The sequence below is a fragment of the Sebastes fasciatus genome, chromosome 3 (assembly GCF_043250625.1).
Source record: "Sebastes fasciatus isolate fSebFas1 chromosome 3, fSebFas1.pri, whole genome shotgun sequence".
NCBI classification, from domain to species: Eukaryota; Metazoa; Chordata; class Actinopteri; order Perciformes; family Sebastidae; genus Sebastes; species Sebastes fasciatus.
Genome location: NC_133797.1, coordinates 22,868,352 through 22,880,359, shown reverse-complemented (window position 1 = coordinate 22,880,359; position 12,008 = coordinate 22,868,352). Strand labels below are relative to the sequence as shown.

General features: G+C 38.3%; 1 protein-coding gene across 1 annotated transcript in view; it reads left to right on the top strand.

Moving 5' to 3' along the window:
- Positions 1-12,008, top strand: part of grin2ab (glutamate receptor, ionotropic, N-methyl D-aspartate 2A, b) — a 128,775-nt gene that overhangs the window by 92,295 nt on the left and 24,472 nt on the right. The window contains exons 9-11 of the mRNA XM_074629662.1: positions 2,883-2,997; positions 3,116-3,318; positions 10,223-10,394. Of these exons, the coding sequence (XP_074485763.1) occupies positions 2,883-2,997; positions 3,116-3,318; positions 10,223-10,394 (490 nt within the window). The remainder of the gene's footprint in view (positions 1-2,882; positions 2,998-3,115; positions 3,319-10,222; positions 10,395-12,008) is intronic.

The window sequence follows — 12,008 nt, the reverse complement described above, 5'->3', positions numbered from 1 at the left end:
GCATCACCTGCTGCACCATGAACACAAAAATATATATTTGTCTTGACATGTCACTAATCGCATTGTAACCTATAATAACAACGGCAGGTGCGGTTATGCAGCACAGAAGTGTCTCTGATGTGTTACTTTGTTGGTTTATGTTTAATTATTTGTGTTTGCTGAGAGAGGGTATACCCACAGCAGAGCTGTTTGGTATTTCTGCAGCGCCTGCATGCATTCGAGGGAGACACGGACCTTTTATTTACTCTTTACTCTGTGTGAGTGGAGCCTGCTTCGAAAGAGCACAGGCCCCTTTCCAAGTCTTTGTAAAAACAGATGATTAATGTAGCTCTCTCTAATCCACCGTCCAACAACAATATGTATGTGTCGACTCTAATACCTCTCCTGCAGATGAGACGACATCAAATCTGTTTGGAGTGCAATTATCATAGTTTTCACCTGCGGGGCGCACGCCAAACAGCACTCAAACCATTCTCTTTATGCGTCTTGACTTCCTGTTGAAATATTGAGTTTATGCATGAATCCCTCACGGCCCTGTGCCTTGACCTGCTCATATAAAAACACAGAAGAGTTTGTTTGTGTCCTTTTTTAACTCATTGTTTTAGTGCTGCAACTAACGATTATTTTCATTGTTGATTAATCTGTTGATTATTTTCTCGATTAATCGATTAGTTGTTTGGTCTATAAAATGTCAGAAAATGGTGATAAATGTCAATCAGTGATTCCCAAAGCCCAAGATGATGTCCTCAAATGTCTTGTTTTATCCACAACTCAGAGATATTCAGTTTATTGTCATAGAGGAGTAAAGACACAGAAAATATATTATCAAAATAGTTGGTGATTATTTTAATAGTTGACAACTAGTCAATTAATCTTTACAGCTCTACATTGTTTTAGAATAATGACGCTGTGAGTCTGTGAAAACATAAAGCATCTTTTAAATGCATTTATTAAATGTGCGTTTAGTAAGACTTATTAGTTAAGAAAAAAATCGTAACACTTCATTATGATGCCCATGTCTATAATGCATTATAAACTTATAATGCGTTATAATCTGCTTATAGCACTATATAATTAAGGTTATAAGCACTCATACATATTCGTAATGCCTTATAACAATAATCAGAACACATTATAAAGCATTTTATAATGATTTATAAGATCAAGTATCATAATGCTTCATAATTGCTGCTCACTCACTTTTTAGATTTAATGATATTTACTTTACATGAAGCAAACTTAGAGAAACCTATAATCACATTATAATGCATTATAACAGTGATTATAATTGCTGTGTCTCAATTCAGACACTTTTGTTAGTACACTTTTCCAGTAGTACTCTGTGCACACTGTGTACTTACTTGCATACTGCATGAACTTTGACAGCGTAGTGTTGTCTCAAATCGCACACGGCCAAATTATAATAAACTAAGATCCTTGCCCAAAAAAAAGTAAGTGATTGACAATTATTGATTGTTCTGATACTTGACCTTGTAAGTCATTATAAAATACTTTATAATGTGTTTATGATTAATGTGATAAAGCATTATAAATATGTATAACTATGATTATACAGTGCTATAAACAGATTATAATGCATTATTACACAGCTTTGTTGAATACTCGATTCTGATTGGACAATCACGGAGTTCTGCGGTCTGTTATTTCTTTATAGCAGACCGTTGCTATGTATAACAGACCGTTGCTATGGACACAGTTCAGATGTCGGACTCTGGCGGACCGGTTTTGTGTCAAATTATTGATTTCTTAAGTGAGTAGCCGTGTAATAACCGCGATAATGTACTGTGTTGTTAAATAAACGTCGGGATACACCCCAAGATGAAATCACAACAATAACCAGCTCGGTGTACATTATAAGTCATTTTAAAATGCTTTATCATGTGTTTTGACTATTATTATAAACCATTATGAATATTTGAGTGTGTATAGCTATGATTATACAGTGCTATAAGCAGATTACAATGCATTATAAGTATGTGTAGAATGCATTATAGACGTGGGAATCATAGAAAGTGTTCCCAAAAAAAAGTGGACTCTTATGCCAAATTCAATTTTTTTGTAAAGCAGATGTAAAGCTTCAAATGTTTGACTTTTGAAATATTCTATTTTAGTCAGATGATATTTCAGTCGTATAACGTCACCCGTGGAAACCGTGTTTGACACTGTGTCAAAATGAATCAAACCATTTGTAATAAGACAGAACACAAGGCATCTAAGGAAAAGTGTGGTCTGTGTTGGGCAGCTGCTGTCCCTCTTATTATTTGGTCTTTTTAGTAAACTTCCTTAGACAGGCCTCTTTTTGCCTAGTGGGAATTCATGCTATCATCCCAGTCTCAACACTCAGAACATCCTCGCCTTCTGGAAATTGTTTTACTGTAGCGAGTGTATTCTTAATCCCATATCACCGTGTGTGATACTGGTTCATTTATTCCTCTCTACTGCTTCACTTTAGCGAGTGTGTAAATGTTTCAGCAAAGGATCTGTTTGCGTATGCAAGATAACTGTAGTGAGTAAGAGAGGGCAGCCTTGTTGCACCAGTGGCTTGTTTTTCAGGCGTATACTGTATCTGTGGAGAAATCAATGCAGAATGTTGATGGGAGAGATATGTGGCCTCTGACTCTCCCCCTCCTACACACAAAGAGATGCTCACGCACACGTTCACACTCAGGCATGCATGCACACACAGTGGGTGAAGACAGCATTGATTTGAAGAGGATACTCTTGCAGTGATTATAGAGTGCTTAACTTGTTATTTCAAATGTATCTGCTCTTGTGCACACATACTCACAAACACTCAAACAGATGCAAAGCAAAAGCAAATAACAGCTTCCTACTCTCTCTTTTGCTCCCGTTTGTCTCAGACACATGATGCACGTATGGAACGAGGGGCGCGACTTATCCTTCACTCCAGATGGTTACCAGGCCAACCCCAAATTGGTTGTCATCGTCCTGAATAGTGAGAGGAAGTGGGAGAAGGTAACAAATGAACACAGTGGTTTTGCAAAAGAGCACGGAAATTAAAAAATCAAAACACTTTAATTAAGATGGCTGTCCCTGAATTTGTGTGTGTTTGCTCGCACACACACCCCTACAGATGGGCCGTTGGGAGAACGGGACGTTGTCTTTGATGTTCCCGGTGTGGCCGAGGTATAACTCCCACGGGGACGAGGATGCAGATGAGAACCATCTCTCCATCGTCACGCTGGAGGAGAAACCTTTCGTCATTGTCGACAATGTGGACATCCTCACCGGCACCTGCATGAGGAACTCCGTTCCCTGCCGAAGGCACGTCAAAAAGTAAGTAGATGCACACTCGGCGATGCACAGCACCCACCCACTGCTCCAGAGTTATTTAAGAACCATTTAAGAGCCACACAGGCTCAACGTTACTAAGAATAGGCTGACAACTCCTCAAACGGAGGTGGTTCAGCAGGTGAGACAGGTATGGAAAGCCCTTTGAGACAGTATTCCATATCCTTGATATCAGAAGTATCTTTCCTCCACTAGTTGAACGAGTGAAAGCCAAAATACTCACTAGTAATACTAGTGGCACGAAATGCTAATGAGAGGTTGTGGGGAACAAGTGTGCGTTGAGGCTTCCAATTGGCTCTCTACTTCAAAACAAAAAATACCAACCAATCAGGACTTTGTCATTTTCCCGCCTGCTTCATTTGCATGTTGCGCACTACAGTAGCTAACATGTTGGCCTGAGGAACTGCAACTAGTTAGTGGCTGCATGTTGCAGCTCACATGTTAACTAGTCAAGGCAAAATGCTGACTAGTTAACTAGTTGGGGTCTATTTCAACCTTATTAGTTAACTAGTGATGTGATAACATTTCACTAGTTATGTATGACAGTTCTCCAGTTAACTAGGAAGGTCAAAATACATTATAACTAGTTAACTAGTCAGCATATTTGCCTTGACTAGATAACTAGTAAGATAAAGTGTGTGTAACTAGTTAACTAATAAGGTCAAAAATACCCCAACTAATGTAACTAGTGGACATTCTGGTCCATACTAGTTAACTAGTAAACATTTTAAGATCACTAGTTAACTAGTAAGGTCAAAATACACTATTACTAGTTAACTAGTCTGCATATCTGCCTTGACTAGTTAACTAGTAAGAGAAAGTGTTTGTAAGTAATTTACTATTTACAAATTACAACTAGTGTAACTAGTGGACATTTTGGGCTGTACTATTTAGACATTTTGAGCCTCACTAGTGGAATAGTAAAGTCGAAATAGACCCCAACTAGTGTATCTAGTGGATGAAAATGACATGGATATGGACGTGGATATGGAATAAATGCTTTAACAGCTTGCTATAGACAGGAAGTTGTTCGTTCTTCTCAGTTGAATAAAAAAGGTGGTGTCAGCAAAGTTGTTTCTTGATCTCAGGAAGGCATTTTGACCCTTTCAATTAGTGCCCCTGTAATCTATCTACTATCCATCTACTTTTTCCAGTAGAAAAATGAATAGATCCCACATCTCTCAAACCGGTCTCAATTTGTCTGGGAACATACTCATCAATCAGCTGCCCTTTGCTTGTCCACTTTTGTTCTACAAGGGTTTCTACTGGGCCCACTCATTTTTACTTTATATAATAATGACTCATCGTCTGTTTGTCCTCGAGACTGAAATCCAAATGTATGTGGCTGACAATGTAATATATTCACATGGTGGTGCTGAAACACAAGTTAATACTAAACTCACAAGCTCGGTGGTCTGTGTCACAACTTGGTCGTCACTGTATGTTGTTTACTGAGACAAATAGGTCGTGTGTAGTTCCAGGTGTGTTTTTTGTCAGGAGAAAAGATACAGGTATCACATTGTATTTAAATCAAATTCATTGCAGCTAATTTCAGATTCTTATATAATGAATCTGTCAGCTGAGGCAGCCAAGATGTACATCAGTGATTTTCCCTGACATTACTCACTATTTAGTGTTATTTGTCAGTGTTGAACAGGAGTAAAACTCTCATCCAACTTCTGTCAGAGAGTTTAACACGTACCGGCAAAGTAGTTCTCATTTGGTTCATGGATAATCACTTCTGTCAGCATTAATAATTAATTGCTCTCTGTTGCTGTCAGCTCGCTAATGCCAATCTGTCGGTGTACTTGATTTTTGTTTCTGCTACCTCTGTAATTGCATGTGTTGCCCATTGTGCTCTTTGTTTCATTGTTCCATTAATGCAGTGTGATTCGTGTGTTGTTTTACTGAACGTGTTGCTTGTTTTAAATGTAACAATTACTAATTAATAATTAGTAATGTTGCTTATTTTTTTCCTCTGTGGTAAATATTGACTATAAACATTCATCGTATTAATGTTCTGCGAGCTTGCATGATATTTCAATATTGTTTATATTGTACTCTTTATTTTTATCTAATTTTAGAGAACCTACATTATTTAAGATGTAGCCGGGTATGGAAGCACAGAAAGGCCATAAGGATTTGAATCTTATAAGCACCTGAACACTTAATTTTGAAATGTACCCAATACTGAATACTTAATTTTGACATTTAAATATGAATAGAATTGAAGTAATTCATAGTGAAAACCATTTATCTGAAATTCTGTGGTTCTCCCTCGTTGAAATTTCGAGATGTTAAATTTAATCATAAATTCAAGTAGGCAGGGTTTCCGGTCTCTACTCTGAACTTCTTTACTTGGATTACATGACTGACTTGAATTTTAGATAAAAAAACAAAAAACAATTCAAGCAACTCGAATATAGTTGTTTTTTTATATTGGACACTTGTCTGTCCGAATTTGTAAACCCAACAACAATGTACTTAAAAAATAAGTTTCTCAAATTGCACTAGAGCTGAAACAATTAGTTGATCAACTGAAGTCACTTTTTGCTTTAGGAAACTCTAACGGGCACTTTTCATTATTTTTTTGACATTCTATCAACCAAACAATTAATCAATGAATTGAGAAAATATTCTGCAGATTTGTCTGTAATGAAAATAATCGTTGGTTGCAGCCCAAAATAGCACAACTCGAAATTAGCTATTAGAAAATGGATGAAAGTAAAATATTTCAACGCTATTTGGTTCAAGTATTCAGTAGTGATTAAAGTTCACAATTAGGTGTGTAGTTGCTTGTATGATTCAAATCGTTATGGCCATCTTTGGCTTCCATACCAGGGATGAAAACCAGCCTTTTGGCTAACTCTTGCACATTTATAGTTATGTCTTCGAATGTGCAGTGTCCCTGTTAAACAACAACCTGTAAATAAACGATTACATAAATCCCAGCCTGAGCTGTACCTTGAGACAGAAAATGAAAAGATGTTTCATGTGGGACGCTGCCCAACCTTTTGTCATCTCCCATCTGGACTACTGCAACTCCCACCAAGCCAGGCTCGTAAAGTATTCTGTTCAGCAGCTACAAACCATCCAGAACGCTGCAGCCTGCCCTGTCTGCAACCTCCCCAAGTTCTCCTTTGTCGCCGCCCCACATATACCCCCCCCACACACCCCTGGCTGCCGGTGGCTGTTCACATCAAATCCTAAATTCTGGTCCTGGCATTCAAGGCTCCTCAGGGAGTCGCACGCGCATATCTGGGGGCTATGGTCTATCCGTACTCGCCAGCCGGTGCTCTGTGCTCTGCTACAACCGGCCACTTAGCTCTCCACTCCCTGCGGCAGCTACGTCATCGTTTCACCTGGCCTTGACTCTTCTTTCTACAGTTCCCCAGTAGTGAAATGTCCTTCCCACTCCAGGTGGGACAGCACGATTACTCCATATCCTCTATTGTAAAAAAGAAATCTCTCTCCACTGAATATCCCCATTCCCATATCCTCACTCTGCACCTGCTATTTGGAAAACATTCCTAGTATCTGTTTAATTTTTTCTGTTGTTATTTTTAGCATATCTTTATCCGACATGATCACTTCAGGAAGACAGGAATATTTGGTTATCTGTTGTGTGCACTTAGTGGCTCGCGATAACAGCATCAGCTAATGGAATGGAAATGTTTCACAAATTCATATTGACTTTGTTGTGCTACTTCATCAAATCTGATTATTTCTTTATGTACAGTATATATACTGTTTTTTCCCACCTCACCACTCACCACCTCACTGCATATTATATCACTTTCTCCACTGCAACAATAGCAGTGGGCTGAATGGCTCAAATCATCCTTTGGTACAAATTATATTGGTTCAAACAGATTGAAATTCTTGTCACAGTGAAACTAAATTTCATATTTATAAGATATAAATAAAGCCACAAATTAACAGATTCTTTTAGGCATTTCATTTATAATTCCACTTTTTGCTTGGGATTTTTTTCACATTATTTAAGATTTGTTTGTGTTTGTGTGTTTCTACTAGAGCTGTCAAAGTTAACGCGATAACGTGTTAACGCAAAGTCGTTTTAATACCACAAATTTCTTTAACGCATTAACGCAAGCGATCTTTCAGAGGTTGTAGTAGGCTCAGTTTTAAAGCTAGAGTGGCATCATATGAAACTAGAAAACCTAAGGAATCTATTGGTACCAATCACGTCATACTAGTTTGTCACGTAGGAGGCTAAATAACGCTCCATAACGCTCAATTTTGACGAGAAAAAACTGGCATGGTGGCGAGTCTCCCCTTTACAGACATGCCCACTTTATAATAATCACATGCTGTTTGGGGCAAGTCTGCACACTGACAGCTGTTGTTGCCTGTTGGGCTTGAGTTTGCCATGTTATGATTCGAGCATATTTTTTTATGCTAAATGCAGTACCTGTGAGGGTTTCTGGACAATATTTGTCATTGTTTTGTGTTGTTAATTGATTTCAAATAATAAATATATACATACATTTGCATAAAGCAGCATATTTGCCCACTCCCATGTTGATAAGAGTATTAAATACTTGACAAATCTCCCTTTAAGGTAAATTTTTGTACATAGTTAATTGTGATTAATTTCCGATTAATCACAATTAACTATGAACAATCATGCGATTAATCGTGATTAAATATTTTTAATTTATTGACAGCCCTATTATTTATACTATAAGATTTGTTTGTGTTTGTGTGTTTCTACATGTATGACGTACGCTTTTAAGAATCAGCCCTGCAGAAAGCTTTCTCTCTTTCAACAGCGACACGTCAAACAACTCAATGGACTTTTCCCTTTGAAAAGCACTTAAAAGGTGTTTTTATAGTGGCTGAAATATGTTACCGGCCTCCTCGAGTGTGTAAACAACGCAGAGATATTTCTTGAATAGTCAGTGAAAGTTTCTCAAAGAAACCTCTCCTGGGATTCTTTGACATCTTGGGTTTTGCTCCAATTATCTGCTATATATGGACACCTCAATAAGAGCCTCTGCATGACAAGAGCTTTGTTTCTCTCTGCTAATTTCTACAATTTAGCTCACATCTGAGCTCATCTGTATACAGCCAGGTCAGAGTGCAGAAGCATTAATCATAATTGCAGCAGCTTTATTTGGCACTGGCTCAGTATCTGTATCTGCACTGTGCTTCTGGTTGATCACTCGGACACAACACAGTCCACATGCACAACTAAAATCCATCTTTTTTCAATTATTCTACTCATGACTGACAGCATTATTGTTATAATTTCTATGACAATTTCTACCAGACAATAGAAAATATTTAAATTTCAGGATAGCAATTATTAGGATAGGATAAAGATGAGATAGTCATTGCTAGCACAGGGAAAGTGCAAAAAATTCAACTGTAATTACTGTCTTTGAAGGTTTATTTACCTTTTTTTAAACAAACAGAATCCACCATATCAAAAAGCTTTTGCATCAGACAGACTACACAAGACAGACAGGAGATGCGACACAACAACCACTGAGCTTCTGACCCGTGCAGTCACGACAACGCCACACTGTAGGCACGGACAATTAGACGACTGAATCACAGCGCACGGAAAGTTTAACTTGTGACCCGATTTCTCGACCTTTCTCCGCAGCGATCGCCGTAGAAGTCTGAGCGTTCACAGGCCACGATGACTAGTCTCTTCTGGGCCGTTCGTTCATGTTACATTTGCTGTGTTCCGTGCCCGGCCATCCGTGCGCTCATCCATGCGTCCATACATACATGCAACCATCCATAAGGGCTACATTTACTCAGTCACTACTTCCATTTTATTTGTGTGTCTTTTGTTACAAAAGTATGACATGAATCAAACAGATGTACATCTCGGGGAGTCTGTGTGTGTTTACACAGTGACATAAGGATGCAGAGAGGGCCCAGCTGGGAAGAACTAATGTATACATTATGTGTGCATCAGGACACCTGGGGCACATACTGTACATACTATTCTCTCTTTCTACACACATGCACATCACGCTGTGCCGCAGATACAGTTGACTGCTGCTAAAAGACATTTTAATCCTTTGATGATTCACTTCTTTGACAGTCGTTCTCCGTGTGTGTGACTCCCTCAGTTCTTTATGAACTTTCTCAGCTAAAATAGCAAGTGAAAAGGTCACAGGAGTTACTGTTCCAATCCATACATGCTACAGCACATCAGAGATGGATGGCATGGGAGTGGGATAAAGTTTTCATGGAAATACTTTTTAAAATGCCGGTAGAGTTTAATAGATTATGAGTGTCATTTGATCCAACAATTCAGTTCAGTTCACAGCTCCAAAGTCCTCGGGGAGGGCTGTCAGAAAAGTTTACTGAAACATCCGTTTCCTTTCTCTGCGTCCTTTTCTGCACGGCTGCTCTGTGTATGTACAGTACAGTAGGTAGGCCTTTTGAGAAGTACCTCCTTACGGACGTAATCAGTGAAACACATAAGAGGAGGGGGGAAAAGGACAGCGTAACGGAACGAGGAGAGAGACGAGGGGAAGGACAGCTGATATTTTAATCATGTGGGTTGGTTGTTCTGCAGAGCCCAGCTCTATTTAAAGCCCGGCAGCATCTGCTCAGTACCCCTGTGTTTTCAGGCACTGAGGGAAACACATACACACACTCGCAAACTCAATGTAAGCTCTCTCTGCCCTTCAGCAGTATTTATGGTTACTCTGCACTGTCATAATTCTAGTTTTACAGTTTGATGGAACCACCAGATGTGGAGCGAGCAGGCGGCAATAGTACAGTTACACTCACACTCCGCACACTCATCTATATAACACTGAAATGTCCTCTAATGTAAAACGAAATATATGACCTAATTGTTGATTGTGTGTGTGTGTGTGTGTGTGTTTGTGTGTTGCAGTAACAGCACAGCATCAGGAGGCTCCTACATTAAGCAGTGCTGCAAAGGTTTCTGCATTGACATTCTGAAGAAGATAGCGAGGAACGTCAAGTTCACTTATGACCTCTACCTGGTCAACAACGGAAAACACGGCAAGAAGATCAACGGGATATGGAACGGCATGGTTGGAGAGGTACGTCCTACTTGTCTGTCCCTTACTACAATTACCACATTGGTCCGTCTCTCTGACTCTCTATGTGATTATTGGGGAATATGCTTGTGTAGTTAGATGAGAAGGCTGACAGCATATAAATATGAAGCTACATCCAGAAACCAATTAGCTTAGCATAAAGCAGGCCTATTCAATTGGTGGGCCAAATCCGGTCCCTTATTTCTAAATGTGTAAAAAAAAGTATTAGAAATTTAAATAAATAATTTCTTCCAATAAGAGTTTTCTTTTATTTATTCCCATTCATCAACATTACTATACATATACATACTGTATATACGGAATACATTTTTTTTTTAATGCAACATTGTGATTATTAAAACAACAACCTACTTCTAAGATTAAAAAGGTTCATGTTTTCACATTTAAATTCCTAGCTTTACGGACTGTTAAAAGAAATATTATGTTTTTATTAAAATAACCTGCTGACCTTCTAAGTTTATGGATGTTTATATTGTTTGATTATTTGAAGATCGTCATTTTATTAGTTGCCCATTCATTAGTTATGTCTTGTTAAGCACAGAAATACTTATTTTGTAAAAAAAAAAGTTTTAACCCAGGCTGTTTAAGCAAAGGGAATTTAGGAGCGTCAAACTGAATAAAAAAAGATGTTAAATGCAACATTGTGTTTATTAACAAACAACCTACTTCTAAGATTAAAAAGGTTTATTGTTTTCACATTTAAATTCATTCATCCACTCACCAGCCCCTCCGTAGCTTCCCGCAGGTACAATGTACCATCAAAAAGTACACAAGGAACGGCATTCACTGCTCTCATTGGTTGTGCTTTGAAAGGTCAGCCGCAACAAGGTCAAAGTTGAAATAATTTGACCTTTGAGCGCAGCGCTCTTTGGCAATTTCGAGCCGTGCAACATGCTGAGGGTAGCGCATGGCAATATGCTTGCTTAATACAAACTTATGTATATAATTATTATTGGAAATCAATTAACAACACAAAACAATGACAAATATTATCCAGAAACCCTCACAGGTATTTAGTATATTTAGCATTTAGTATAAAAGATATGCTCAAATCATAACATGGCAAACTGAAGCCCAACAGGCAACAACAGCTGTCAGTGTGTCAGTGTTATGACTTGACTATGACTTGCCTCAAACGGCATGTGATTATCATAAAGTGGGCATGTCTGTAAAGAGGAGACTCGTGGGTACCCATACAACCCATTTTCAGTCACTTATCTTGAGGTCAGAGGTCAAGGGACCCCTTTGAAAATGGCCATGACAGTTTTTCCTTGTCAAAATGTTGCATACTGATGGATTCCTTTGGTTTTTCTAGTTTCACATAATGCCAGTATCTTCAAGCTTTAAAACTGAACCCGCTACAACCTAAAAAAAATCACAAGTTGCGTTAATGCGTTAAAGAAATTAGTGGCGTTAAAGCTAATTTGCTTTAACACGTTATTATCACGTTAACTTTAACAGCCCTACTAATTATATAAAATTGCATAATTAGATATATATATAAATGTGATATCTTGATCACATATGCTTGTTCCTTCCTTCAATTGGACTCTACCTGGAGTTATTATTAAATGTAATGATTAAAGGCTGGTGTAA